The sequence below is a fragment of the Truncatella angustata genome, assembly GCF_020726525.1.
Source record: "Truncatella angustata strain MPI-SDFR-AT-0073 chromosome Unknown BKA67scaffold_8, whole genome shotgun sequence".
Taxonomy (NCBI): domain Eukaryota; kingdom Fungi; phylum Ascomycota; class Sordariomycetes; order Amphisphaeriales; family Sporocadaceae; genus Truncatella; species Truncatella angustata.
The window spans coordinates 2,408,354-2,435,048 of NW_025763388.1; the positions used below are offsets into that span (position 1 = coordinate 2,408,354).

Here is a 26,695-nt window from a genome sequence, read left to right on the forward strand (position 1 = left end):
AGATGGCCAGGTGTTCCGTGGCACTCACTCTCAATCGTGATTGCCGCTGGCTTGGCTGCGAGGTTCTTAGGTTTTTCGTGGCAACCCATCTTTTAAGGTTATTTACCCTACATCATGGGGACAAATGAGATTATTGAGATCTTCTCAGGACTTGTCTAAACATTAAATTGACGAAACCACTAATGCTTCTTGCCTCGATCTCTTTTGGAACACGACAAAGCAGGCCAACGGGCGGGCGCAGCGCCAAGGGATTAAAGGAAACGGCGTTTAGATCGATCTCGCTATAATCATTAACCGAGTGAATTGAGAGACAACATGGGGATGTAGTGTATTGCCTGAAATTCCGCTTGGTTGCGTCAAAAGATCAAGAATAACGTTGTCTAGCGCTTGATCATAATGCGGAATGTCTATTCAGGGGTTCACCGCACCAGATCCCGAATTACACTGCACCTACCAAGCAATGTGGAGTCGCTTAGAAGCCCAACAGCAATTAATAATAGAGGACGCCTAGACCCTGGTCAAGGTGAAGGATCATGGCTGTAGGAGTGCCTTGCAGTAATGGAAAGCCATCTTCAGCTATTTAGCCGCCATAGACAGAGTGCAGAATAGCTGCCGCTACCGCGCGCAACGATAATCATAAATAATGACCAAGGCCCTAGCAGCCCTCAAGTATTGACCTTCTTTATGTGTTTGTACGCAGCGCTATCGACTTTTACACATTTCCTCCCGTATGCGCTGGTTGGTAGGACGATGCATCTGTCTAGGTTAGACGGGCAAACTTCCAAAAGAGTTCGACCGTCTTTCCTGAACGCGAAGCCCACTTCAGCAATCAGAGTCAGCCCCGCTGTTGCGAGGATTTGCGCCCCACCAACGATTACATGTGACTCTCTTGTGGAATATTGTTGATGGCCCATATTTTCACTTTCACGCCTGAAGACAATGGTACGAAAAGGCCTCGTGCGATTTGAAATCGTCCAGATTGGGCGGGGGTATATTTTCAGGACCCCCGGGTGAACTGCGCCAGCTCCTCAACGATTGATTACCTGGTCCCAATGCTTCTGGTCCTGGATGATGTGCCCAAGCCATGGTGGAGCGATTGGGTTGCCCTGTACGCGTGCCTTGGACGTTGTGCGGCATGTAATGAGACTGCTTCAATACAAACCCGCACTTCCACATTGCGAAAGATGATAGAGCATATGGTGGTTCTGACTAGAGGTCTTGGGGTCGTGCGCCCCGTCGCTTTCTTGCGTCTGCATACCTTGGAAACCGGCTGTGCTAGCAGGAGATGGGGTACAGATCTCAGCTACGCCCGTCAGTAGCGACAGCAGCCGTGGGGTGGGATGGCCCATGGTACTGCCGACTTCATTCTCAAGCAATGAAAGCCGGGAAATGTTTTCCACGGCCTGTGATTTGTTCGTAAGACAAAGTGGCCCTATGTCTAATAATCTTGCAGGCTAATAAACGTTGGATGAAAAGCTTGATACTACAGTATTACAGATCCACAATACCCGTGCGTTTGGGCACATAGTTACTCCGCAGTCTTGATCAGATCTCTAGCAGTCGGAAAACCACTAACCGTAGACTAAGGTTAGTCATTTTCTCGTTTGGAGTATAGCTCGCGGATACTGCCGATCGCTCAAATGCCTTCCAACGTTAGCTGTACCGACTACGATCCTGACCTAGAGGCTTTGTTGGTCGGATATAGAGGTCCTTGCATTGCCCTGTAAACTTGCTTTATCCCAAGCCATCTGCCTTCGGCACCTCATACTTCGTATATCGAAGACCGCTAGAGTATATGATGAAGAAACTATTTTTATTACTCGCGCAGTTGCGATATCTACCTGGCATCCAAATTAGCGCCGCGCTAAACGGGTGCCACAAGAGCTGACGCACCACGTTCTAGGTTACTGTAAGGTTACTCAATGTCTCCCGTCAAGAAGCCATAATAGTCCAGAAATCAGATACTCAGTCGCTCTATCCCCCGAGGACAGGTGCTCCGATGGGCCTCCAGGCGAATGGATGTTTCCAGAATGCGTGGTTCATAGCACTTGGCAGGGCTTTGTGTCAATACCATGCCCTCAGGGCCGGCAAGATAGCCGAAGGTCTTTGGGTATATTCCGTACCCGGTACATAATACTGTACAGGGAGTTAGCCAGCCTTACGCTGAATTGGTTCTAGGCCGGCCGCCAGCAAGCCGCAATCGCCAGTAGTGGGCTCCCCATGTCCAATCGGACATGGATCGTTCCAGCCATGCTCGAACCGAGCCAGTCATTGCTGTTCAACGCTTGTGCTCTTGATGGAAACAGAACACCATGTGCACTTTTGAGCTTTGGGAAGCGGCTGTGGTCCGCAAATCCACGTTGCTGGCCCGCAAAATACACACCCTTCATCCACCGCACCCTCACCAAGTTCACCTGGCGGCAGGCATGAAATCATTTCGTTATGCTGTCAATCCAGTACCATCTCCGAGGCGGCCCTCCCTCTTCTTTTGCGATATTCATCCTTTAGCCATACGTGTTGTGATTCCTTCCACGGCACCATTCTCTGGTCGAATATTATAAAGTCAGCCTTGTTCTACCAACGATACATTGGAATCTGTGCGGTAACCTTACACCTTGGCTTGATCGCTTGGATGGACCTGTGATTTCGTCTCCCAAGGATTGAGGATAGGATGGAGCAGAACCTTGCCAACCCGAGCCTGCACACATCAAGTGATCATGAATCCGGATCGATGGAAGCACAGCCAAATGCCATTCTGGACGATTCGACGCCACTAAAGCTTCCTGAACAACAGGTGCTCGAGAAACAAGAGTCAAACCACACCATCAGGGCGGAACCACTGGCTGAAAGAGAGACCTTATCATGGTGGTTTCCGCAGATCAACAACGATGAAAAGGACAGCCTTCGGATTTGGATGTCCAGACGAAGCCGTGCGCTGATGCTACAAACCACCATAGTGACGGTCATCTTCATCGTCAACCTCTGTCTTACTGCCTTCGCAGTCTCAAGATATCAGAGCCAGAATGGCGTCGGGCTGATATATAGTGGCGACTGCAACACGGTGAAACAACTTGATCAATGGATTCACTTATTGATCAATCTCCTGAGCACGGGAATGTTGTCCGCGTCAAACTATTGTATGCAATTACAGGCCGCTCCGACGCGCGCAGATATCGACCGAGCGCATAAGTCCAATAAATGGCTGGATATCGGAGTTTCCAGCTTGAGGAACTTACGCTATATCAGTGGCTGGAGGCGATTCACGTGGATCATTCTGGCCTTGAGTTCTGTACCACTACATCTCCTGTACGTACGGCTGTTGACTTCTCACATGCTTGCCACTTCTTTCCCTGTCAACCCAGGACTGCCGATCAAGATAAACTCGAGCTAATACTACACTCACAAGGTACAACTCGGCGGTATTCCAGTCGTTGGCATCCAATGAATATACCATTGCTGTGGTCAAGGACTCCTTCCTCAACGCTAGTTCATTCAACCTCACCACAGCCGAGCAAAACCGAAAAGGGGACTTTGGATGGGACGACAGTAGAGTCAACCCTGAACAAAACTACACGCAGATTATTCTTGATATGCAAAAGGCTGCGATGGCCGCGTCGTATGAGGAATTGAACACATCCGCCTGTTTCGACCTTTATGACGACTATTGGACACCACAGGGAAACGCACTGATATTTGTGAAGAACCAGAGCGTGCAAACCCCATTCGACGACAGTTTGCTGATGTATGTCTCCATCATCCCCCGCTACGACGACTGGGCAAAGAACATGTGGGCTCTTGGCAACGGGACCGGAAAGTTCGTGGCGACATCACCTACCTCACCTGTGACCACCTGGTATCTCGGACCGCCGCACTACGAGGTATCATACTGCCTCGTCCAACAAATGGACAGCGAAGCCAACAGATGCCGGTTCGAATACTCGCCACAGATCATGTTTACGGTTTGTCTACTGAATCTCCTCAAAGCAAGTGTCATGCTTGGTGTTTGGGTCATGAGGAAGTGGCAGAACAGGGATAATAGGCAGGGTCTATCTCAAGAGGAAAAAACACAAGCCATGAAGGACCAAATCTTGTATACATTGGGAGACGCGATAGCTTCTTTTATGCGCCGGCCCGACCCCACGACTGAGGACATGTGCTTGGCACCCAAAGATGACTATCTATGGAAGCGCCCTTGGGCCAAGCAGTTGAGAAAACAACCGCCAGCCCCATCCCAGGAGCCTCGTCTGTGGGCAAGCAGGCCCAAACGATGGTGGTCAGCCGCAAGCCCGAAGAGGTGGTTTATTCTCATTTTCACGTAAGTGGGCTACTTTGTTCGGTCATATTCAATTACTGAACAGAAGCAGATGCTGCCTCATCCTGGGTGTAGTCGGAGGACTCCTAGGTCTGGCGCGAGTCTCCCTCCGACACCGCGGCATCGACGTGACGATACCCGGCCTATGGAGCCTCGGCTTCGGCGCCCTGACGCCCTTGACATACCTCGTGCTCGGGCTACCGCGCGAGGACCCCGTGGGGCTGATCTCCAACGTGCTGCTGGCGAACCTGCCGCAGCTGCTCATCTCCATCATCTACATCTTGTACAACGCCATGCTGAGCACGTTTCTCGTCCAGCGCGAGTTCAGCCTCATGCACCGCAGCGACAGGCGGAAGCCCCTGCGCGTCTCGGAGCCCACGGGCATCCAGCGCTCCAGCTTCTTCATCAGCCTGCCTCTGCGGTACGGCGTGCCCCTCTACGCCACCTCGGGCGTCATGCACTGGCTGATATCGCAGAGCCTCTTCCTGGCGCGCATCACCGCCATTTCCCCCGACGGCACAGACGACAATACCTATTCGTTCTCGACGTGTGGATATAGTCCGATTGCGATATTCATAAGTAAGTTCTCAAACGGCAGATTCTCCTCGAACCTATATAAGCGTCAAAATTTGGCAGGCAAGCTAACGAAACATTCTTTGCCGCAGCAATGCTGGTTGGAATCGCACTGGTTCTGGCCCTCATACTGGTCAGCATGCGCAAGTACGACGGCACCATGAGCATGGTGTCCACGAACAGTCGCGCCATCAGCGCTGCCTGCCACGTGCTGCCCGGAGACCGAGATCACGGCTATCTGCTACCCGTGCAGTGGGGTGTCGTGCGGGTCAAGGACAAAATCGGGCATTGCTCGTTCACCACGGCGCCAGACCACAAGCTTCAGAGGCTGGACGAGAACGTAAGATACAAGTAGAGAGAGGTAGTAGACTAATTGGGGACTTGCCAGGTCCCCGTACAACAAAAAGAAATTATATGATGATTCTCCAAGTGATGATTTTTGTTCCACGCAAAATCGCCGAGGAAACAGGCAAGTTTATAGATTGAATGCAAATATTCACAAAAAGGTATATACCCAAGTAAGTTTTGACGTGTTGTGGGTTGTAGCGCAAGCTCAGAATTCGTCTCAAATTCTAACATAAACATGTCTTTGGTTGAAGTTCTCTAATACATCATCGTTTCTCTCGTCGACCTCAATAGGGATATACAGGGCGGCCGGTCGGACCGTGAACCTTGAATGTCATAATTACGGAGTGGAACACATTGCGCTTCTATTGAGACCAAACGGGTTTGGGGTCACGTAATCCAAACCCCAGACACCGAGGATCAAGTACCCGGCCCGTGAACCACAACTGGGATCGCTTGGCATAGCCAAGCCTGAGCGTGGGATGACCATGCGGTGGTTGCCAAGCTTAGTAATGGCCCCCCAGCTTGCTATAAGTAAGCAGCACGGATCGGTCAGCGAGAAGGGAATGAGCCGGTGAGGAAATGGGATACTCCATAGCATCCCGAAAGTCGCCGGCGCGACGGCAACAACCCGGCGACAGGGCGATGTATCCTGTCCACATGGTCACGGAGATTATGGATGCAAACCGGCGGCAGCGTCAGCTGCCCAGCGGCTGCATTAGAGTTTGGAGAGCGTGCCTACATCGCGACATCTTGATTACGGATGATTGCGGGCGTGCAAGGTTGCAGCAACAAAAGAGCAGGGACCGGTGTCACCGGAATAGTCTATGGGGGAATAACCCCACGGCGCTGTTTAGATGTGCGCAAGTTTGATGCGGCAGGAAGTATCGAGCATGTGACGTTTTGCATCGAAGAAGGGAGTACAGACGTTGCAAATCGACTTCATATGTTACCGGTGATTGATAAGGGACGCGTGCATACCCGGAACTTTTGACGATATTAATAGGACACGGTTTCAACGGCGGACAGAGATGCGTAAGTTGAGACGTCCCCTGTGACAACTCATTTGCGAGTTCTGCAAACTGGCCTTACCTAACAGGTAAGAGTGCAAGCTTGGTCAGCAGATGCCTCAGGACTAACAGCGTGGGGGGAGGGAAAAGGCAGAAGGATGAATTCCAGCAGTAGGAATACGGAAACAACTGTAGCAATTTGCGAGGCACGCGACGCAAGCAACGTTGTGAGAGCAGGGCCTTGAGGAAACACAATTGCGCGCGCTGGCGTAAGCCACGGAGGAACTTTTACTTGCATTTGCATTCGAATGCAGTAACTATGCAGTTTAAGGCATGTGTAAACGGTAATTGATTCGCCAGTCCTCAGTACTTGTTCACGATCAATTAGGCTTAGCACCAGCAGAAGTCGGAGCCGAACCGCAGGAGGCTGTGAGGCCCATTTCCAGTCGGCACGGGACTAACTGATCCGTGAGAGTCTTGGAGGACATATTCGTCGGTACGAGCTGGCGCTGCGTGAATGAAGAGAATGGCCTCAAAACGCTGGCCCCGGAGAAGTGAACGGTTATTACATAGAACCCGCTGAAATCCGCTGGACTCCGCATGCACCTTATGTGATACTGTACCCGGCAGCGGCGTGGTTTTGTCGTGACGGAGTTGCAGATTGCCAGGTTAGTCGCAAATGATTGCCCATATTCATCTCGCCGGAGCATCTCACGCCTGCATGCGTCCCCCCAGTTCTTTTTCGGCAAACGGGCAAATAGGAATTCAGGACGGCCAGCAGGCGGAATTCGGGGCGTGGCTCAGGTCGGTTAGCACCACAGCAAATACGACCGCGCGTGCACGGCTGGGGTTCCAAATCTGTGGAACAAGCTGCAGGACAGGGGCACACGAGAATGACTCACTCTGAATTGAGTTGAATCGAATTGTAAATTCCCGGGAACTTTTTGAATTGGCAGATCTGATTTGACGAGATCAGATTTCGCAGATTCCTTGGCAGGCATTTGCGACATCTGTATCTGTCTGTTTGCGACAAGTGGAACTTTAGGACTACTGTAATGGTAGGTAGGACTCTGTTGTGGGGGTAAGCAGGTGGAATATGTTCGCGAGCTAATAGTGAATGCCTACGGTATGTAGCTGTCTTGCACGGAAAGGCTTCTCCACTACCTAGACTGGACTACACTAGGACGGCATACTACACAGGCGGCGGTTCTTCAAAGAATCAGAATCGTGATTGCGTATGCCAGCATTGCGACTTGATCCAGTTGCCTACCGTTAGCTTCTGCAGTTCATTCCATATTACAAGTACCGTGCATCAAGGGCAGTGCGCCGTTTGTTGGTTGGTTTCGAGGCCACATAACAAAATATAAGTTCACTACGTACTAAAGATAAGAAATTGGACACATGGCTTGACATAGCCGGTTCGAAGCTGCATGTGCCAATGGGAGGTGCATACAGAATAGGATGTGACCAATAATAAAGCCCTGCTCGTATCACACGGACCCCAAGTTGCCCGACGTTATAGGATTGCTTACATACGGATCCGAACGTATCCTACATACGGTGGTACTCCCGTACACAACACAACGGAGTGGATTTGATGGCGACCAGGCGATTGACACTGGATATTGTTTAAACTACGGTGGCCCTGGAAAGGCATATTGGTAGAACGGCATAGGGCTGCTGTCCTAGACGAGAATGTGCGCGGTTTGTCGGGATTTGTGCGGATGGCCGAATTTGTGGTTGGTAGGTGGGTTTGGAGAGGACGCCCTTGGAGCGATTTCCTGAACCGCCTCGCCGAAGAGATCCAATCAAAACCGGGGTCGGTTTGGGGCTAACGACGATGGCTCTTGAAACCGCGTCGCCCTAATTTACAAATTTGATATTCGGCCGGCACCAACGGATGACGAAGATAAGAGAGAGTGTGGACTGTGTGTGTTCGAAAAGCAACGGGGGATTTCGTGGTGACGGCAAAAACCAGGTAACACCTTTCAGGCTGCCGTCTGCGGTAAGTTCCTACAAAACCGCTGCAATGGGTGCGCGAAGTGCTAAAACGCAAAATGCTGGAGGCTGTGCCTGTCTCTGTCCCCTGTGCTCCACTGCACCTGGGCTGCAGGCGCTGTTAATACCAGGTAATACTGCATATGTGAGGTAAGCGCAGGCCGCGCAAGGGTGCGAAGAAATGGAGATGGGAGATGTGGGAGGAGGGAGGAGGATGCGCTAAAAGTGGGGTGCAAGGATTAGTTATGAGTCACACGCCTCTGCTTGCTCTGATTGGGCTGCGGGCTCTGAGTGGACTCCCGTCTTTTTTGGCTACCCAAAACCACATAAGAAGGACAAATTTCTGCCTGGCCTGAGGCGCCTGTGGTTTTCTCCCTCTCCTCCCAACCCAAATTCCCAGTCACAGAAATCTATACATAACCACAGCATCTCATCAAGATGCGTTAATCGCGCCCCCCCGAACCCGTGTTCCCAGTGCTCCCGTAGCCTCCGTCAAAATTTCACCAACAATTAAAAAAACCATTTTCTCCACTCAAACTTTCCCAGCTCTTCCCTTCCAGGACGATCTGAACTCCAACGAAGCTATTCTCAGCTCCTCGCGCAACAGTTCTCTCAACTCAGCCTTTCCCCTACAGGACTTTTTAGTCTTCACCACGGATTCCCAACAGTCAACATGGCCTCCCTCCAGTTCCTCGAGCCTGCCGGCACCACCCGCGCAACAGAACTTCCTGCCCTCTCCTCAACAGGACTTCGTCTTGTTCGACCAACCCGCCAGAACCAGCGTTAACCGCACCGCTTCCTCGCCTGCCAACACCGCAGCGAACAACTTTGGATCATTGAACAGCACTCCCAGGCGTCACTCGTCTCATCAGACCACCGATTCTCCCTCTCTCCAGAATCAGCGAGTGGCCCAGATCATCCAATCAACAGGGCATAACACTACTACTTCGGCGTATACCAACCGGTTTAATTCTCCAGCGCAAAACCAACAGAGTCACCAGCAGTTTTACGCATCCTTATCTGCTCCGCAATCATCCGTCGCAGTGAATCAACAACAGAACCGACCTGCTCGTCCACCTGTTCCGCTATTCACACAGGGCATCGTTAGACAAAACAACTCCAAAATGGATTTGAACGGTAATTCGCTCCCCGCCCTTGACCATGGTGACAGCCGCTCATACGTGACAGACGCTCTCAGCAGCTTTGAGGATTTCGCCGCCCTCACCCCCGAGGGCGGTGCATCCAGCACGACTTTCTCATCTCCGGCTATCCCGGCCTATGATTTGCACTCTGTTTCTAGCTCCACGACAAACATGGGCACTGTCTCTCCCCACGACTTGCTCATGCAGGAGCCTTTCTCTGCGCCCAACTCCGCTGCTTTCACCAACCTGACTTCGCCGTCCATCTTCAACGAGTCGCCTGAATTTCATGACAGCTTCGATGTTTCTCCCAACTTTGGGAGCAACGACTTCGAGTCTGGCGCCAACGACCCTTGGTTCCCTCTCTTCCCCCAGGAGAACACTATCAAGGAGCCCGTTGCCAGTTTGGACAACTCTCCTTCCCTGATGCCAGAGGACCTAGACGTGGTTGAGACCTCTCAGCCTCGCCGAAAGTCTGCCAACTCCCCAACAGGGCATGGTCGCCACTCTTCTGTCTCAGGTGTTAACGCTCGACGACGTGACAAGCCTTTGCCTCCCATCGTTGTTGATGACCCCAACGACACGACTGCTATGAAGCGAGCCCGCAACACTCTTGCAGCTCGTAAGTCTCGTGAACGTAAGGCTCAGAAACTGGAAGACCTCGAGGCAACGATTGCGAAGCTTGAGGCTGAGCGTGATCACTGGAAGCGAATTGCCATGGGCCGAACTAGCTCATAAACCATTGGTATTTTTGGGACAGGTGCTTTGGAAAGAACTGGAGGGACAGGCCTTAGATGGCCCTGTCGCCTCCCAGGAGGCAGTGGTACCAGTCTGACACTACTGGCGTGCAGACAATGACGCTACTTGCTGAGGAATATTGTAATCTGTTCTTTCGTGTCGTTTCTATCTTCTTATCTCTGGCCCAATCATGGTTTACCGAAAACTGGGGTGTCGATTTCTTATGGGTTTCATAGTCGCGCCGAAGGCGCTTGACGGGTTCTATTTCGTGTTAGCAATTCGCATCAATGAATACGTATACTCTATACTGTTCTGACTTCTCTTCTCATCATTAATAGTGCATGTGTGGCTTGAGAACCGACAATCATGAGTGAGCAAGGAACTTTCGCCCAGACCTGCAGCTGTCGGAACAAGTTGGTGCCGATGGGTTTCCACACTCCTGAACTCGCCCAAATTTGGTTCATGGTAACTGACATGTATGCCACCACAAACCACACCATATGTCATGCTAATCGTCAGTGTGTGCATATTGTCCAACATGACTGATCGCTGGTCCAAATGCAAAGTGTGATTCTTTTGCTTTACTGAGGTCTGGTACTTCCCGTGACTTGCCTTCGGTCGCATCGGTTCCTCGATTTTGCAGGTCCAAGACGTACTATACTATTACATCTTCTAAGATCAGGAAGATTGTAAGCCGGGACCGGGCAAAACGGAGTCGGTTTCAGTCGTGAACGCTAAATTTTGGTCTGTCTCGTGCACTCAGGTCAGGTAGGGTCTATGTAAAGTCGCGGATTGGGTCTGTATTAGACGTCCGCTGCACCCAGAAGTAACCGTTCGTCAGTATCAATATCTCCCCGACACAATGAGCACGACTGGAGTGGCTTCTCGCGTACCCCTTGGACTTGGTTCTTGCTCGTATAAAACGAGGATTGGGCATGAGCTCGGGGGTGGTTTGGACCCCTATGAAGTAGTTCGGGAGCCGAACAGTACACACAGTGATGGCGGCACGGTTGCTCTCGATGCAAATGTCAGTTGGGGTGCCATGTATATCACAATACACGATGTCCGCAGTTTCTTGACCGCTCCACGGAACCATGTGTGTGTGTGTGTGTGTAATCAGGATGTTGGGACACGTTTTTAATTGTGATTTGCCAGCTTGATCTAGAGAACTTTGCAATTCTCAACCTCGACAAGAGCTCGAAGACCTGTGGGACATGGTCAGTATCGAATTTCACGGAAGCTTTGCCGACCAGTGCAGACACAAATATCACCTGCAGCACCAATTGTCTTATCCTTCCCACACTTGCCGTCAGTATAGGACATGGCTCTCTCGTCGAGAATTTTCCCCGTCCAGCTGATCCAAGGCACGATTTTCATCCACGTATGGAATGGACAAGTTGCCCCAAACCCTGACCTTCCAACCCTTTCGAGCACACCGACGTGCGAATCGGCGAACCGGCGAGCCTTGTGGGTAATAGTCTGATAACACTACTAGTATAGCAAGTCTGATCAGAATATCGTCCATGCCCCTGCCTTCCTGAAGTTTGGGACCAATCGTCTTCAAATCATATTCTCCGGGATGATATCTATCACCGCAAGAACCGGGTGCGCTCACACCGACCGCCTTTACTAGCCGGACATTTGGACTCCACGTATCTTACACACTTGGTATTAAATGACAAGTTTGTAAAGCCAGCTGATTAAAGTTGCACAACTTCGTCTGCGGATTCGCCTGCTGTTCTATCTTATAAACCGTAAGAATGTCGGCCGCGGTTAACAAATACGCCGCAAAACTACTTTACGCAGTCCGTCGACGCATTTCAGGAGAATTGACGCTACGGACATTGCTGAACTTCCATCTATGTGAAAACATGTGCAAAGAAGTGACTAATACATAGCATTGACCTTCTGCACTCTCGGCCGAGTAGGAACTATCCATGGGGGCTTTCCTAGGTGGGGCCCCATGGGTTAGGATGGTGGATTATAATACCAACTCGGTTAGAACACAAAACCGTTGCATGTGATAAACCGCCCTTGGATGTTGATCTCGTCAGCAAAGACGGCAAAGACGGTAAAAATGTTCGCCAAGAATCCGATCATGAATTATTGCTAGCTTACGACCTCGGTAATTTGTATGGGCAAGACGATCCTACTTCTTGGCAAGCCGAGCCTTGCTGAGGTTTCAAGGTCTCGACAGCACAATATCGCATCGTGGGTATTCATTCGGGCCTTGACTGCCAACTCCCTGCACAGACATTCCCAATATCCGTAACCAGGAGGAGACATGATAGTATGCTTTGTAAAATCAAACCTTCTGGCTAGTGCGTTAGGTTGTTGTATACCTCGGCTTAACAACGGCATCATCTTTATTTTGCCGCATTGCAGACATACAGAGCCTAACGGTGGTCCTTTCAAAGACAGCCTTTGAGATCTTGTAACTGTTAATTATATTTTCTTCCGGCCGACCTTGGATCTTTGCCAGACTTTCATATCACCAGATGGCAACTCCTTGGGAGACAGCTAGATTAGAAGACGTGCCGTGGTGTACTGCACTTATTGGCGCCCCCAACACAGTCACCTTTGTGCCACCAAGTTATGCAACCAAAGATGACGTGGAGCCACCGCTGCTGGATCAATTGTTCAGGCGAGTTCTACGGAACAATGAAGCGATCCCGCGTTGCTTAGGATTCTACCAAGACCCGATCGATTTATCAGACGGAGCTGTGTCTGGCCTACCGTTCCTTTTGACCTCGAGCTCTCTCATATTCGACTTGAGGCCTGGAGTAAATGGGTTTAACGGAACCGCGCACGGCGGCCTGATCGTTGCCTTGATGGATGAGTCCATGGGTGCATACTTGATCATGAACGACAAGGTCCACAAGCAAAAGAAAGCCGAGGGCCTTTTGCCGCCAAGTTCGAAGGGTTTTGAGAGTATGGGCTTTGTTACCGGTCGGATGGATACAAGACTACTGAAACCCATACATACGCCGCAGATCGTGGTCGTCACGTCACACCTGGCTGAAGTGGACGGTCGAAAGGTGCACTTCCGAGTTGCGGTCACAGGTGAACAAGGCGAGGTCTACGCCACATGCGACGGAACTTGGGTATCTTTTCTTCGTGGCAAGTTGTAGCAAGTATTTCAGAACCGACCGCCGGAATCATCGGCGGGATTGTAAAGGCAGCGAAATTTGGCAACACTTGGGCACCTTAAGTTTCGATCAAGAGCTCTCCAAGGTGTATATATGGGATCCCTCGTCTCTCCAAGGCATATATTTTACACCGTATGCTTTTCTCTTTTATAAGATTTCTACTCTATTTATAGACATCATTTATACTTTACTAATTATATTTATAAATATCGATAAAGTGTGATAAATCCAATATTAGCGCTGTAAGAAGTATTATGTTTTTATTTCGTTGTTTAATAAAGTACATTCGTAAATCTTGCTATGCCAGGAGCCCTTGTCCATAAACGCCAACTCATTTGCTTACATATATACGCTACTAAGGCACTCACAGAAATCTTATTATACGTCAGATCACAAGTCAGCCTAAGAATTCTAACAACAGATGTATAATACTACTCGCTCGTAGTAGCAGACAGAAGGCCCGGGCAAAATCTACACCCAAGTGAGAAAATTAATTCCGCTTTTGGCGCCTGCCTAGTTCTGATATCACGAGGTTCCCTACTCCTATTGTCAGGTGTGAGGTCGTGGGTGCTGGACCCCTCTAGCTCAATGTCTACAAGTGATTGTCTCGAGGTATTTTGTGGATGCTTTGTAATACTTGTCGTGGCGAAATAGACTTCTTAACAAGCCGGACGAGCAGGGGCCTCAACTGGTCGGAAAACCATTCTTGTTCTTAAGAAAGCCCGGCAACTGATGCCATACAGCTGTATGTTATTCCGACGCTCATCTCCACAAGGGCCATAAGGAGGTATCGGCTTAGCTTTAACCCTCCTCTTCCAAAAGCGTGGATTCCACGATTTTGCTATAGCTCACGACCCCGTCAAGATGATTAGATACAATGGCTTCAACAACATGACATTGCTAATACTGGAATTTATCAAGCCAGCTGACATTGAAGCCGCTTTTAACGCAGTTAGAAAACACACAGGTGGTTACGGCCTTTATAGCCCCAATGTTTAAAGGGAAATATGCGACATCCAAAAGGTCTATCGAGACTGCCGCCGACACTTTGCTGCTCGAATTTACCATATTCGGGGTCAATGTGTCCGAAGTTGTCACGAGTGCGGTCTGAACGACCGGTCAGACGTACTTTGACAATTTTGAGCGCGCTAGGTACACAGTCATTATACACAAAGAAAATTCGAAAATGAGATTTCTAGTAGGGCTCAAGGCAACGATAGATTGCCCAGAATGGACGCGAAAGAACATATCGAATGGGTTGTAGGAGAGATTACGTAGCGCACCACAGGTTGATTCTGGTATGGCACAAAAGCCAATGCGGTCAATATGTCCACTGCGGCAGGACAAAGGCCTGCTGACCCATTCCAATGCCCAGGAACCGGCCTCAACTTTTGCGGCTCTTTAATGTGCGCGAACTAGAAACTCTGGTTTATAGCTTCTTCCAGCGTCATCTCCTGGCACACCGTATCGAGAACGCTTGGTTGACCAAGTGGCATTACGCTTGTAGGTCCCAGAACAACCGACATTAATCTGTCAGCAAACCCTCTCTCTACAGCAGGACCCTACTCAAAGAGGCGTCAAAGTGTTGAAGCGTCAGCATGGCTCAGACAACCTAGCGAGAATCGGGATGACCAGAACGAAGCTTTCATAAAACCTCTGCAAACAGCAACCTAAGTACTCAGGAGGAAGCTCCTAGTATTGGATCCGGGAAAATGAAGTTGCTACATGGATCGTGATCGATTATGCAATGCAGTGCAAAGAATTTTCAATGTGACACTTCAATAGACCCGTCAAATATGGTGGTCAATATTAGTTTATTGATGGTTGTGTGATGTAAGGGTGCGAAGAGCAAAGCTGACCTGGGTTCTATTAAAGGCTATGTAGTGTGGTTGCCCAGGTGGATGTCTAAGACATCCATTACCATGAATTACTGAACTCTCTCTTCCATGTTTGTAATCGTCCAATGCATACCTCTGCAAGCGGCATATCAAAATTCGCAGACATTCATCCATAGGGGGGACTCGGTTAAGGCGGCTTCGCGAGTTGAGCTTCAGGCTAGATGTGCTATAATTATTGTCGTGCGCAAAAGCCTAAAATCTAGAGACTAGACTAGTCTAGCCGAGAAAGTCCGCTGAGCCTCAGCACATGATGATGCGAACATCTGCAGGTACGTCTGGAGAAAGGTATCTAGTCTGGGTTAGTTCCATGCTTGAGACAGAATTCTTCGAATTTAGCATACAAAGGCCAACTAATGCGGGTGATTTCCCCGCCGTCCAATGTCCCTTAAATTAGTCTCAGGGGAGAGCGGGTGAAAATGGGCTCGTCCGCACTGCCGGTGCCATTTCGTAATCAGCACCTTTACGATATACACGACTCATCCTGGCTACCAATCGAAGTTTGGTGCGCCCACTGGTAACACAGTTTTTGAGTTTGTCTCAACCACAGGAAGCGATCGTTGGATTCGGCGCGAAGCTTAGATGCTCCGCATTCTGTATTCTTGATTTGTAAAAACAAGTACCAATTCAGATGGACGGTAGATTTTTGATCAGACGATACGAGCTCACGGACCTTTGGCTTCGGTCGTGCACATAAGCCACCCACATTATAGCCTCGACTTGGCACATTCAGCTGAGCTAGATCTGCGGGCTCGACTGCAAAGCCGACCGAGAGAATTTGTGCGGTGGACTCTTTCTACAGGAAGCCGTGATGCGCTTTGACTCACGGCAGTGGTGTGTCTGTACTTTTATAAATATGGCCGGTTGTATCCCTCCAAGGAAGGTCGTGACTGAATTGAACAGGTAGAACGTGCATTACTTTGTTAAATTCCATTATGAGGTCAACGTGGCTGAATATACTGGCAGCAGCACTTATCTGCCACCACGCTGGTAGTGCTGTCGCTGGTCCTATCCCTGACGAGGAGCACAATGAGAAACGTCAGATCCCAGTTGGCACGTATGATTATGTCATAGTTGGTGGTGGCACTGCTGGGTTAACATTAGCTGCACGTCTCAGCGAAGACTCCAACATTCAAGTGGCTGTACTTGAGGCAGGAACATACTACCAAGCAGGCAACCCTCTCCTATCGTCAACACCAGCTGGCGATGTGATTGGAGTTGGTGCCAGCCCCTTGGACACTAATCTCGTGGACTGGAACTTCGTCACCACGCCTCAATCTGGAGCAAACAATCGTCGGATTCACTATGCTCGTGGCAAGTGCCTGGGTGGCAGTTCCGCTCGCAACTTCATGATATACCAACGCGGTACCAAGCAGTCGTACCAGAAGTGGGCTGATGCTATCGGCGACTCGAGTTATACTTGGGACAACTGGCTGCCGTACTTCAAGAAGAGTGTCGAGTTCCACGCTCCTTCAGACTCCCGCGCCGCCAATGCCTCGGCAGAGTTCGAAGCCAGCGCATTTGACGACTCCGCCGGACCACTGCAGGTGGGCTATGCCAACTGGGCGCAACCTTTTTCGAGCTGGATGGAACCATCTCTGAACGAGATAGGCGTGCCTCCTATCAAGGACTTTAACAGCGGCTCATTACTAGGTGCCCAATACTGTGCCGATACACTCAACACGGAAATGAAGCGTGAAAGCTCCCAGACCTCATTCCTTGACGATGTCAAGGATAGACCAAACTTGAAAGTCATCCAGTTCGCCCTCGCCAAGAAGATACTTTTCGACAACAGCAAGAAGGCAAATGGTGTAACATACCAGACCGGTCTGTTAACATTTACAATCCGTGCCCGAAAAGAGGTCATCCTTAGCGCCGGTGCTTTCCAGTCACCCCAGCTTCTGATGGTTTCCGGCGTGGGTCCCGCAGCGATCTTACGCAAGTACGGCATCTCAGTGATTGCTGACCGCCCCGGTGTTGGTCAGGGGATGCAAGATCACGTCTTCTTTGGCCCCACCCACAGAGTAAACGTGCAGACACTCACCAGAATTGCCAATGACCCGATCTATCTCGCTTCCGAGTTTCTGACCAACTACCCCAAACAGCAGGGTCCTTTGACAAACCCTATTTGCGATTTCCTGGGCTGGGAGAAGATCCCGCGGGAACTGCTACCAGCATCTGCAGTGTCGACACTCGATGCCCAGTTCCCGCCGGATTGGCCAGAGCTCGAATATCTCTCCGCTCCAGGCTATGTGGGTGACTTCTCAAACTTGCTCACCACCCAGCCGAAAGATGGATATCAGTATGCCACCATCTTGGGTGGGCTCGTTGCGCCCCTGAGCCGTGGCACGGTGACTATCACCAGTGCCGACACCAATGTCCTGCCGCAGATCAACCCGAATTGGCTGACAGACCCAACGGACGTGGCCGTCGCCATCGCGACCTACAAGAGGCTGCGGGCTGCGTTTGCAAGCGACGCCATGTCTGGTGTCTTGGCTGAGGACAAGGAGTATTTTCCTGGCCCAGCGGTGCAAACGGACGCGCAGATCTTGCAGACGATTCGTAACACGGTCATGACCATCTGGCATGCATCTTGCACATGCCGTATGGGGAAGAAGGATGACGTGAATGCAGTCGTCGACAGTGATGCGAAAGTCATTGGTGTCACAGGCCTGCGGGTTGTGGATGCGAGCAGTTTTGCATTGCTGCCGCCGGGCCACCCACAGAGCACGGTCTACGCATTGGCAGAGAAGATCGCGGCGCAAATCAGAGCTGGCAGGTGAGTAACTAGAGCGAAGCAGAGAATTGCGATTTGAATTGGAACGGAAGGTTTAGTAGTGTATATACTTCTTTTTATTTTTCTACTGTGTGTTTAATACTGGATTAATACGGCGGTTCGATGTAAGCAACGATGCTGATTCAATGGGGGTTGGATGATCTGATTTCTGTTGTATGCTAAGAAACTTCTTTGAGATATTAGAGCCAGTCTATCGAAGCGTTTGCCCATCCAATCATTTTGCTTTTATTGGTTGAATCTCGTATTGACGCAGTAATATGTGACAGACTTCAACGGCCACATGCCTGTATTGGTTGTTGACTCAGATCTACTTGCATTGCAATCCAGGGTCGGTACTTCTATCTTAGCTTTACACTTATCTTGGTAATTACTACTCCGCTCTATGGTGGTAACGCGAAGGCACAGGGCGATAACGCGACCCAGAATGGATATGGCCTCCCCGTTGCGCGTGGACGCCATCGAGGCTTCACGCATGGAGCTAGAGCTGGAATTTAAAAGCAGACTGGAACATCGGGATAACCAGATCGCAGAAATGCGACAGACCATCAATGAACTCACCACGAAGTTGAAGCTCTACGACCAGCTTCCTGACCCTAGGAAGCTGTATGAGGCCAAGTCCCGACTACTGGATTGGCTGAAAGCCATGAAAAACAAGCTCAGACATGATGGCAACGCGATTGGCGACTCGCGTGCACAATTTGATTATGTCTATTACAGACTGACAAGTCAAGACCAGGACCTCGTGCTTACTTAGTATCACGATGTAGTTAGGGATTAAAAATTCGATCCCAGCCAGCTTTGCTCGGCCTTAGAGCGTACATACTCTAAGGAGTTGGAGCAGCACAAAGCGCTGAAGAGCCTTGATGCGATGCCAAACCAGGTCCTTCATCTCCTAGACTTGCCGAACGAGATACTGCTGAACATCGCTCATTGGTGCCATATTCAGCCTCGCGAGACCAAACGTGTGACTAGCCTGATTCCTACGACTGATTTTCGTAAGGAAGATTGCTCCGTGAACGTAGGAGGAGGTCTAGACAGTCTTTCTCGTGTCAACAAGTGCCTTTGGAATATCCTAAGGCTTGTCGTTTTCTCACGATTGAATATCAAGTGCGACGAAGACAAACTTGGTATACACTTGACCACGCTTCTCCAAAATGGGACCATATCGCATTCTGCCCGGTATGTTTGATATCTCCTATATAGACGTGATTGTTGGGCTGACGTTTGTTTAGAACCCTCTGCATCGTGACCGAGATTTCAAACAATCCACGCACAAAGTACGCGGTGCAACACAGTAGCGATGTGAGAGCTGAGTCGAAGGGTCGCAAATGTGCGGTGTTGCCGATATCTGTCCTCGAAATAATTCCTGGTCTTATCGACTTACGCGTCGACATTGAAATGTGCTTTACAGAGCCTTGGCTCTTAACCTACTTCCGACAATGCGCAATTCAAATAAATCTGCGGTTGGACCAGCTTGAGGGTCTGTTTCTCGGCAAAAGTACGTGGGTCGGTGCGACGAATTCGGTTGATGGAGACATGTCGTTCCTGGTCTCAATCTGTCCTAATATTGAGCGGGCATCTTTGCCTTTCGTTCAGAGGAGACCACGTGTAGAAAACTTTGTTCCTTTCGGGAATCTCAAGAATCTAAAAGATGTCCAATTTGACATGGGAGTCGATCGGGTTTCTTATTCGGGAGAGTGGAATGAAATCTCTGTGTTAGGTCAGTATGTCATTCCTCCTACATTGATTATTGCTTCTAACTCGACATCAGAAATAACTGACATCTTTCCGAGGTCGCACCGGCACTACCTCCCAGGCAAGTTCTTTTCTAATGTCAGGTCGCTGGCCCTCATATTAGGACGACTTGCGAAACTGGAGTTTCTAGCTCTCACCAGTCCGATTCTAGTGAACATCGAAAGTAGAGAGGCAGCCGCTCGTTCGGAAGTCTTCGAGAACAACCCAGCATGCCAAGCTACTGGCTGGCCGCGCATCATGCAAGTCAGCGGTTGAGATTCGCTATTGTAGCCTTCAACATACCTTGACTATAGATTGCCGCTCGGCCTATCATAGGATTTGGCGCTAACATCATACTCGAGGTGTAGTACCTGATGTTTATAGCGTTTCCCAATTACAACAACCTTTGTTTTAGGAGTTTTCAGCCGAAAAGGTGTCGTGTTGGAGTCATCTTCCGCAAATGTCCCATTGGCCACTGTTGCGGATATTCTAGCTAAAGAACAAGCTGCACGGTGTATCTGAAGTACCGTGAGGGGGGGGGGGGGGGGGGGGGGCCTCTAGGCATGTTGCGAGTGCTTATGGCTGTGGTTAAAGTTGGGAGGCAGAGTGTTAGTGGGGATAATAAACCTCGCTTGTTATAAGCTACGTTACAATACAGCTGTGAGGACCGAGCCAGATAGCACGTAATTCTATATCCTCTGCAATGGTCAATTTACCGCTAGGTTCTGGTGGGAATCCAAGAACGACAGTTACGAAAGTTGCTACAACGCTTTTCAACAACAAATAAAGAAATATGTCATTGGTTTTGGCTGATTCTTATAGTTTGAGCCTTATTCTGGACAATACACAATACCAGTTTTCGTCACAGCCCACCATCCCATCTCTTGCTTTCCATCCAACCCCCCAACCAACCCTACCGCCGAGCGGACGGCCTAGGCAGTCGCGTTAACGAGCGGCCAGTTGATGCCCTTGTCGGCGGCACCAATATTTCCAAGCCCAGCACAGCTGTACAGACCGACGGGGTTGTTGGCCGTGGCCCTCATGTACTGCAGGTCGATACACTCTTCTGCGACGAACTCTCAGCCATCTTTCGCGAGGTCGCTTCGTCCTGGACGGACGAAGATATATAGGAGGAAATTTGACTTACGCGGACTCGAGCCCCCGAGGGCGATCCGGCCATCAGTCATGGCGACCCATCGCTGGCCCGGTTCGGTTCCGGAACACGTCTTTAGGTTGATAGCGGCCATGTCTTTCCAATTGCCTGGGTTTTTTTTCCTTATTAACAACAAACGATCATCCTTGTGCATTACCCGAGGGAACAAAAGCTTATCTATTCTCGTGAGACATTTCTTGTAGCTTACTCTTGGCTCCTGCGTCTAGACACAGCGTCGTGTTCGCCAGCTGAATCGTCGTGTTGCCGGCCTGGATGTACCACTGCTGCTCGGGCTTGTTGGTCAGGGTTTGTCTATTGGCCCCGTTAGAATGAGAAGAAACCCTCAGTATCGTATCTTATTTCTTTTTCTTTTTCCCCCAGCAGGGCAATTCCTAGCTTTGAAGCCGACGCAAGGTGGGAGGGAGTACAAGCAATGTGAAGACTCACACGACAACGGCACCGCCACTCGTGGCCGACTTGGGCTGCACGACATACTTGCTGTCCACGGCGGAAGTGATGTAGACTGTGCGATAACCTGCCGGGACGGACTGGGCGAGGCCCGTCGAGGTGAGCGCCGTGATGAGGAAAGCTGCGGCAAGCATGTTGAAGCTACGTATTCAGGTCTGCTTTTATTTGTCTGTTTTCTGTTCGAATCAAGCAGACGTATAACACATGTTCTACACAGGTGGGGCGTATGTTGTTTTATACATACGCCGACATGGGTATCTGGTTGTAGTCGGTCACAGGGTTATGTTCATTTGTGTAACGCTCACGAGCCTGTTCGGCAATGACCTGGCGGGTTGCCAGTAGATTGAGTACCAGCGAGGAGGCGAATATCTCCCTTGAAGACGTATAGACGACGTAAATTGCTGCCAATGGGGGTTTGTGGGTGGGTGATGTCGTGTCCCTTCCCATATTGCCGGCTAATTGTGGTTTGGCCGAAAGGGGCAATGGAATGGCTCCGCATTCATGTTCCTCTTCGGCATTGACGACGCTCGCTATGCAATGACGCTAAAGAAACGATTTGAGAAACCGAAGAGTATACATCAGTTGATCAAACCTTTTGTCAACAAGCGACCAACGTACCCGTCGGCAAGTTCAGGAAGGGAACCACTTCTGTTGTACGATCGTTCGTGATAGAGTATTGAGCCGTCAGTACTGAGCATGTAGGCAAATATATTACAGGGTGGAAGAAAGCTTAAAGCCAAAGACCAAGAGGATTTATATTGAGTCAAGTCAAGTGGTGATAATATGCTTTATTCAAAATGTCAGGACCGCTGTCTTCTTGTTTTAGCACGATGTCTAATGCTGCTTGACAACACCCGAGGCATCTGCCTGTGATGCAATTCTCTTCTTGTATGCCTGCACATCTCCCGGGAACTTCCATACCGTACCGTTCTCGCAAACCCACAAGCTCTTACACACAGTCTGTAACATGGTCACGTCATGGGAGACCATTAGTACACCTCCTTGGAAGGCTCGCAAAGCCTCTGACAAGGCATCCATGGCCTCAATATCAAGATGGTTGGAAGGCTCGTCAAGAACAAGAATATGCGGGTTAGTGAGCGCCAAGCAAGCGAATGCCACACGAGATTTCTGACCTCCGGATAGGACGGCCATCTTCTGGAGGCCAGTGGTACCGGTGATACCGAATGCTCCAAGTTGCCGTCGGTACTCTTCGTCGGCTCTGCCAGGATACATCTTAGCCATAAAGCTGACGGCGCTCATGGTGAGATCCAAGGCGTCGACGTGATGCTGAGCAAAGAAACCGATGCGTAGTCGGGTATTTTGCTGGATCAACCCATCGGTAGCCTCTAATTTGCCGATGAGTAGCTTGAGGATTGTCGTTTTACCGGCACCATTGGGTCCAACAATACCAATACGAGAGTCGAGCTGGACATCTAGGTCAACATTCTTCAGAAGAATATTGTCCTTGTTGTATCCAAAGGTGACACCCGACATTTGCACGATAGGAGGAGACAGCTTCTCCACATCAGGGAACTTGAAGTGGACACTGTACTCTTGTTCTGGGGGCGCTAAGATAGGCATGCGCTCCAGCTTCTTGATGCGTGACTGAGCCTCAGCGGCTTTGCCAGCATTGTAACGAAACTTGTCGATGAAAGTCTGCAAGTGAGCACGTTGTGCCACATTGTTCTCGTACTCTCGTTGATACACCTTCTTGCGCTCCTCCTTCGAGGCATAGAACGACTCGAAGTTCGCTCCTCGGTAGTAGTCGAGTCTCTCGGAATGTTGGTGGATAATGTCGGTGGCGATTTCGTTGAGGAAGGCTCTGTCGTGACTGACAACCAAAACGGTGCTAGGGTATCCTTGGAGATAGTTTGAAAGGAAAGTAATGGAGGGAACGTCCAACATGTTGGACGGTTCGTCGAGAAGAAGCAAATCAGGCTCACAGAAAAGGGCTCTGGCAAGGGCCAGACGCATACGCCAACCACCAGAGAAGGTCTTTGTGGCAAACTGTTGACGTTCGGGAGAGAAACCAAGACCAGCCAGGATACTCGCAGCTCTGGACTCGGCCTTGTCTGATTCCATCTCTGCTAACTTCTCTTGGATATCTCCAAGCTTGTTATCGAAAGTCTCTCGCTCACGGTCCAGCCTGGCCGCATCTGCCGAAGTATCCGCCAAACCGGTTCGCTGCGACTCGATCGCTGCAAGCTTTTCTGTGAGTTCACCTTGCTCCCGTAGCAATACCTTCCGCCAGACATCAGCATCCAGGACGGCCTGAATAGCAGAAGTATCGTCTCCCGTAAGCTGTGAAATGTTAGCATAAGGTCGCATCTGCTCGCGTTGTTGCCACTTACCTCTTGCTCGACGTGTAGAATCGAAATGTGCGTAGGAATCGGCACTTCTCTCCGGGAGAGAGCACGCAAGAGCGTGGATTTACCCACACCGTTGTTACCAACCAAACCATAACGGTGTCCATATGCCAACGTGAAGCTGGTATCCGTCAGAATCCTCAGGCCACCAATCGACACATCGATGCTGTCGATCTTGATGTCCTTGGTCTTGGTGGTACTGACGCCCAACTGGAGAGGGTTGACAGCCATGTAGAACTCCTCGTACGACTGCGCATCATCAGGCTGCTCCAGAAGGCGAGACGCCTCGTACTCGACGTTCTTGAACTCCTTCTTGCTCTGCTTGGCGGCGATCTTGCGCTCCGCCTTCTCCAGCTTCTTGCGGTCGACCTTGGATTCGACCTTGCGCTGGTTGGCGGACTCGAGATCAATGGTGCCCGTCGACACAGCGAGGGTGGAGGACATATTGCGCTGGCTTCCGACCTGAAAGGCTTGGTCCAGACGCTTTGCAGCAGAGGGGCCCCGGCGCTCACCATGCTCGTTGGCGGCTTCGTACTTTCCAACCCACTTGGCGACGAGCTCCTGGACCTTCTTTTGCTCGGCGCCGGTGGCATTGCCGGAAGCAGAGAGGAGCAACTCGGTGATGGCGATGGCCGCCTCGTCCAGAGGCGAGAGACCGGTGGATTCCTCCTCATCGTTCCATGCGGTTGAGGCATGCCTCAGATAACCTGCGGAGTACTCGGAGACGACCGGGTCGACATCCGGCAGGACGGCTCTGATGTCAGACTCCATGATGTGTGTTTGACGGTACCAGGTACAACGATGCTCGAGCTAGCCGCCACGTGCGATAAAAGACGTTTGGCTGAGAAGCAACTGCTTGCTTCCGATGGCGAATGCAATATCACTAAAGCAGAATCCCTGGTCGAGTTTTAACCTTCTGTACGCTTATCAAATCCTCAGGGGTCACGTATCGTTTGTGGTGGCGACTGCGAGATGTTTCACGGCATGCAACGAATTCGCCTTCAATCAAAAATTCATCTCAGTCACAAAAATCGACTGCAGTGTCGTCGAAAGTGGGGCTACCGCGGGGTAGCCTGATTGGGCTCGCCGTCTTGTGCTTCGCCAGACTGATGAATAAATACGTATATCCTAGAGCAACGACACTCATGACCAAAAGAAATAAAGAATTAAAGCGAGGGAGGAAGAAAGAAAGCAATCAAGTTATCCTAGCAATCTTAGTTGTATTGATTGTTTCCGTAGCAATACCGCATTCTAGTATATTGTGATTATTGCCGGGGTCCATTCTGCAGTGCTTCTTCACGCCCTCACGGCAAAGACCCCGCGGAATCATTTGGCATGGCCTCTTTCTATCGCCTGCTCAGACATGCTGACACTGCAGCAGTAAGGAATATTAAAAAGAACAATATACATATACACCAGCCATGTTCCCAGGTCGTTGGACGCATGCCAGCGGCAGTAAGTAGCGAATGCTTTTTGGGGGAGAACCGGCTTCATCTCAGACCTTTTAGACCGCCAAATCGCAGACTCGAAGCGCGTCCGGCTTCTATCGTTCATCTGTGCCACGAGACTTCAAAGTTTAATAGCATATGCAAGCCTCACCACGAATTCAATCTTCTGGAATTTGCTTTCCCAGCCGCACAAGCCAATCCGCCAGTGTCTTTCCCCAGTGTCCCAAATTTCGTTTAAGTCGCTCTCCGGGCGCCCGCCCCGCCCCAACCGGGTTGATTCAAGCACGGCCGCAGCAGAACACGCGACAAGGACGCGCCTGTGGGTGACATTATACGATTGTGGGAAATTTTTTGTTGCCCACGCATCCAAAGAACCACCCGACGCAGTCCCCTGCACCGTGGGGAGAAAGAGATGGTTCCCAATACCACACACCCACCGAAGGGTAGAAAACGCGTCTGGGCCCCGGGCACACCGTCTGGTTGGCTATGGGTACGGTTGACGATATACCTGGGCTGGCCAACCAGAGCAGAGCAATCACATCTTTCAAACTGGCCTTGCATAGGTGTCTGTCTTCCTTTCCAAGGATCTTTGGGAGGATCTTGAGAGATCGAATTGGAGCCCTGGGCGACAGGTCAACTCCACTACTTTTACTGCACATCAGACAAATCGCCGTAGCTTGCCGGTAGTCGATGCAATGTAGATCCGCATAGGCCAAAACCTGAGACTTCCTAAAAGTTCCTTTTTCTTTCAAGAGATTCACTTGTGAGGCTCACACGGCTCGGAAGGATTTCAGGACAGCGGCTTCAAGGGATCCTGGTACTTCGGAATTGTTTCCAGAGCAGCCATAGATTGCAAAGAAACGACCATCAGCCTCTCCCACGTTCGGAGATGCAGCATCGAGCATCGTGAGTTTAGCTAGTCAACCCTCATTGATTGCTTTGTGCCGAAATTTTTTTTTTTCTTCCTTCACATCCCCCACCCCCGCTTGGTTCGGGAAATCTAAGTCACATGAGCACGAATTAATGCAAAACTTGACATGTTTTGAGGCTAAAGACGATGTGTAAAACGTTGCTGTTTCCAATTATGCTATTCCATAACATGACAACGCATGCGAGTCCAAGCTGGTCAGCTAAATCCGACAGTCTTGGTTGGTGATGGATGAGCCTAGACATGAGAAGAGGAGCATTAACCCAGAACAGCCCCTCACTCATATTTTACGAGGGGCCACTTCGACTTGTAGCTCTTTGAGTAAAGTTCACGTCATTCTGCGTAAAAAGAAGTCATCCGAAGGCATAGATCGTATGCGAAATAGTCGAAAAACCTGAAAAAATCCCATACTATTGTATGCATAAGCTCTTGTGGACCCTGCAAGTTTTGGATCGTCGTATGTCTGACCAGGCGGCTGAGATCTTTAGCACAGCCAATAAGGAGCCTTAAAGCTACGTTTCCAGAGTCGGAAATCACCTCATGGTGTCTTAGCCTCGAACTTTGCTGATAAATATTACAGCTGGAGGTGGAGGAAGCCTATACCAGGATTCGGCAGCGTTAAGTGCTTCAGACTCGGATTTT

General features: G+C 50.2%; 9 protein-coding genes across 9 annotated transcripts; 7 read left to right on the plus strand and 2 right to left on the minus strand.

Annotated features, from left to right (window-relative positions):
- The first annotated feature begins 236 nt into the window (after nt 1–236).
- BKA67DRAFT_579320 (uncharacterized protein) lies at nt 237–1,487 on the plus strand. The gene has a single exon (XM_046103766.1). It carries the CDS (start codon nt 1,053–1,055, stop codon nt 1,317–1,319), a length of 267 nt encoding a protein of 88 aa, XP_045954574.1. The 5' UTR covers nt 237–1,052; the 3' UTR covers nt 1,320–1,487.
- A 1,184-nt stretch (nt 1,488–2,671) lies between these two features.
- Nucleotides 2,672–5,240, plus strand: BKA67DRAFT_539887 (uncharacterized protein; the record flags this gene model as incomplete). The annotated part of the gene is made up of 4 exons (XM_046100705.1): nt 2,672–3,306; nt 3,407–4,315; nt 4,365–4,891; nt 4,933–5,240. The coding sequence occupies 4 exons, from the start codon at nt 2,672–2,674 to the stop codon at nt 5,238–5,240; spliced, it is 2,379 nt and encodes a 792-aa protein (XP_045954575.1).
- Nucleotides 5,241–8,872: 3,632 nt separating this feature from the next.
- Nucleotides 8,873–10,246, plus strand: BKA67DRAFT_404647 (uncharacterized protein). Its single transcript, XM_046096718.1, has 2 exons — nt 8,873–9,375; nt 9,427–10,246. Exons 1-2 carry the CDS (start codon nt 9,363–9,365, stop codon nt 10,113–10,115), a joined length of 702 nt encoding a protein of 233 aa, XP_045954576.1. The 5' UTR covers nt 8,873–9,362; the 3' UTR covers nt 10,116–10,246.
- Nucleotides 10,247–12,613: 2,367 nt separating this feature from the next.
- Nucleotides 12,614–13,246, plus strand: BKA67DRAFT_662796 (HotDog domain-containing protein; the record flags this gene model as incomplete). Its single annotated transcript, XM_046108069.1, has 1 exon — nt 12,614–13,246. The coding sequence occupies one exon, from the start codon at nt 12,614–12,616 to the stop codon at nt 13,244–13,246; it is 633 nt and encodes a 210-aa protein (XP_045954577.1).
- A 2,848-nt stretch (nt 13,247–16,094) lies between these two features.
- Nucleotides 16,095–17,942, plus strand: BKA67DRAFT_523790 (choline dehydrogenase; the record flags this gene model as incomplete). The annotated part of the gene is made up of 1 exon (XM_046098507.1): nt 16,095–17,942. The coding sequence occupies one exon, from the start codon at nt 16,095–16,097 to the stop codon at nt 17,940–17,942; it is 1,848 nt and encodes a 615-aa protein (XP_045954578.1).
- A 438-nt stretch (nt 17,943–18,380) lies between these two features.
- BKA67DRAFT_662798 (uncharacterized protein) lies at nt 18,381–18,710 on the plus strand (the record flags this gene model as incomplete). Its single annotated transcript, XM_046108070.1, has 1 exon — nt 18,381–18,710. The coding sequence occupies one exon, from the start codon at nt 18,381–18,383 to the stop codon at nt 18,708–18,710; it is 330 nt and encodes a 109-aa protein (XP_045954579.1).
- Nucleotides 18,711–18,824: 114 nt separating this feature from the next.
- On the plus strand, nt 18,825–19,966 carry BKA67DRAFT_662799 (uncharacterized protein; the record flags this gene model as incomplete). Its single annotated transcript, XM_046108071.1, has 2 exons — nt 18,825–19,135; nt 19,189–19,966. 2 exons carry the CDS (start codon nt 18,825–18,827, stop codon nt 19,964–19,966), a joined length of 1,089 nt encoding a protein of 362 aa, XP_045954580.1.
- Nucleotides 19,967–20,535: 569 nt separating this feature from the next.
- On the minus strand, nt 20,536–21,445 carry BKA67DRAFT_695009 (ricin B lectin domain-containing protein; the record flags this gene model as incomplete). Its single annotated transcript, XM_046109290.1, has 4 exons — nt 20,536–20,756; nt 20,838–20,951; nt 21,052–21,155; nt 21,291–21,445. The coding sequence occupies 4 exons, from the start codon at nt 21,443–21,445 to the stop codon at nt 20,623–20,625; spliced, it is 507 nt and encodes a 168-aa protein (XP_045954581.1). The 3' UTR covers nt 20,536–20,622.
- A 700-nt stretch (nt 21,446–22,145) lies between these two features.
- On the minus strand, nt 22,146–24,448 carry BKA67DRAFT_524192 (ABC transporter; the record flags this gene model as incomplete). Its single annotated transcript, XM_046098550.1, has 2 exons — nt 22,146–23,612; nt 23,663–24,448. 2 exons carry the CDS (start codon nt 24,446–24,448, stop codon nt 22,146–22,148), a joined length of 2,253 nt encoding a protein of 750 aa, XP_045954582.1.
- Between the last annotated feature and the right edge of the window lie 2,247 nt (nt 24,449–26,695).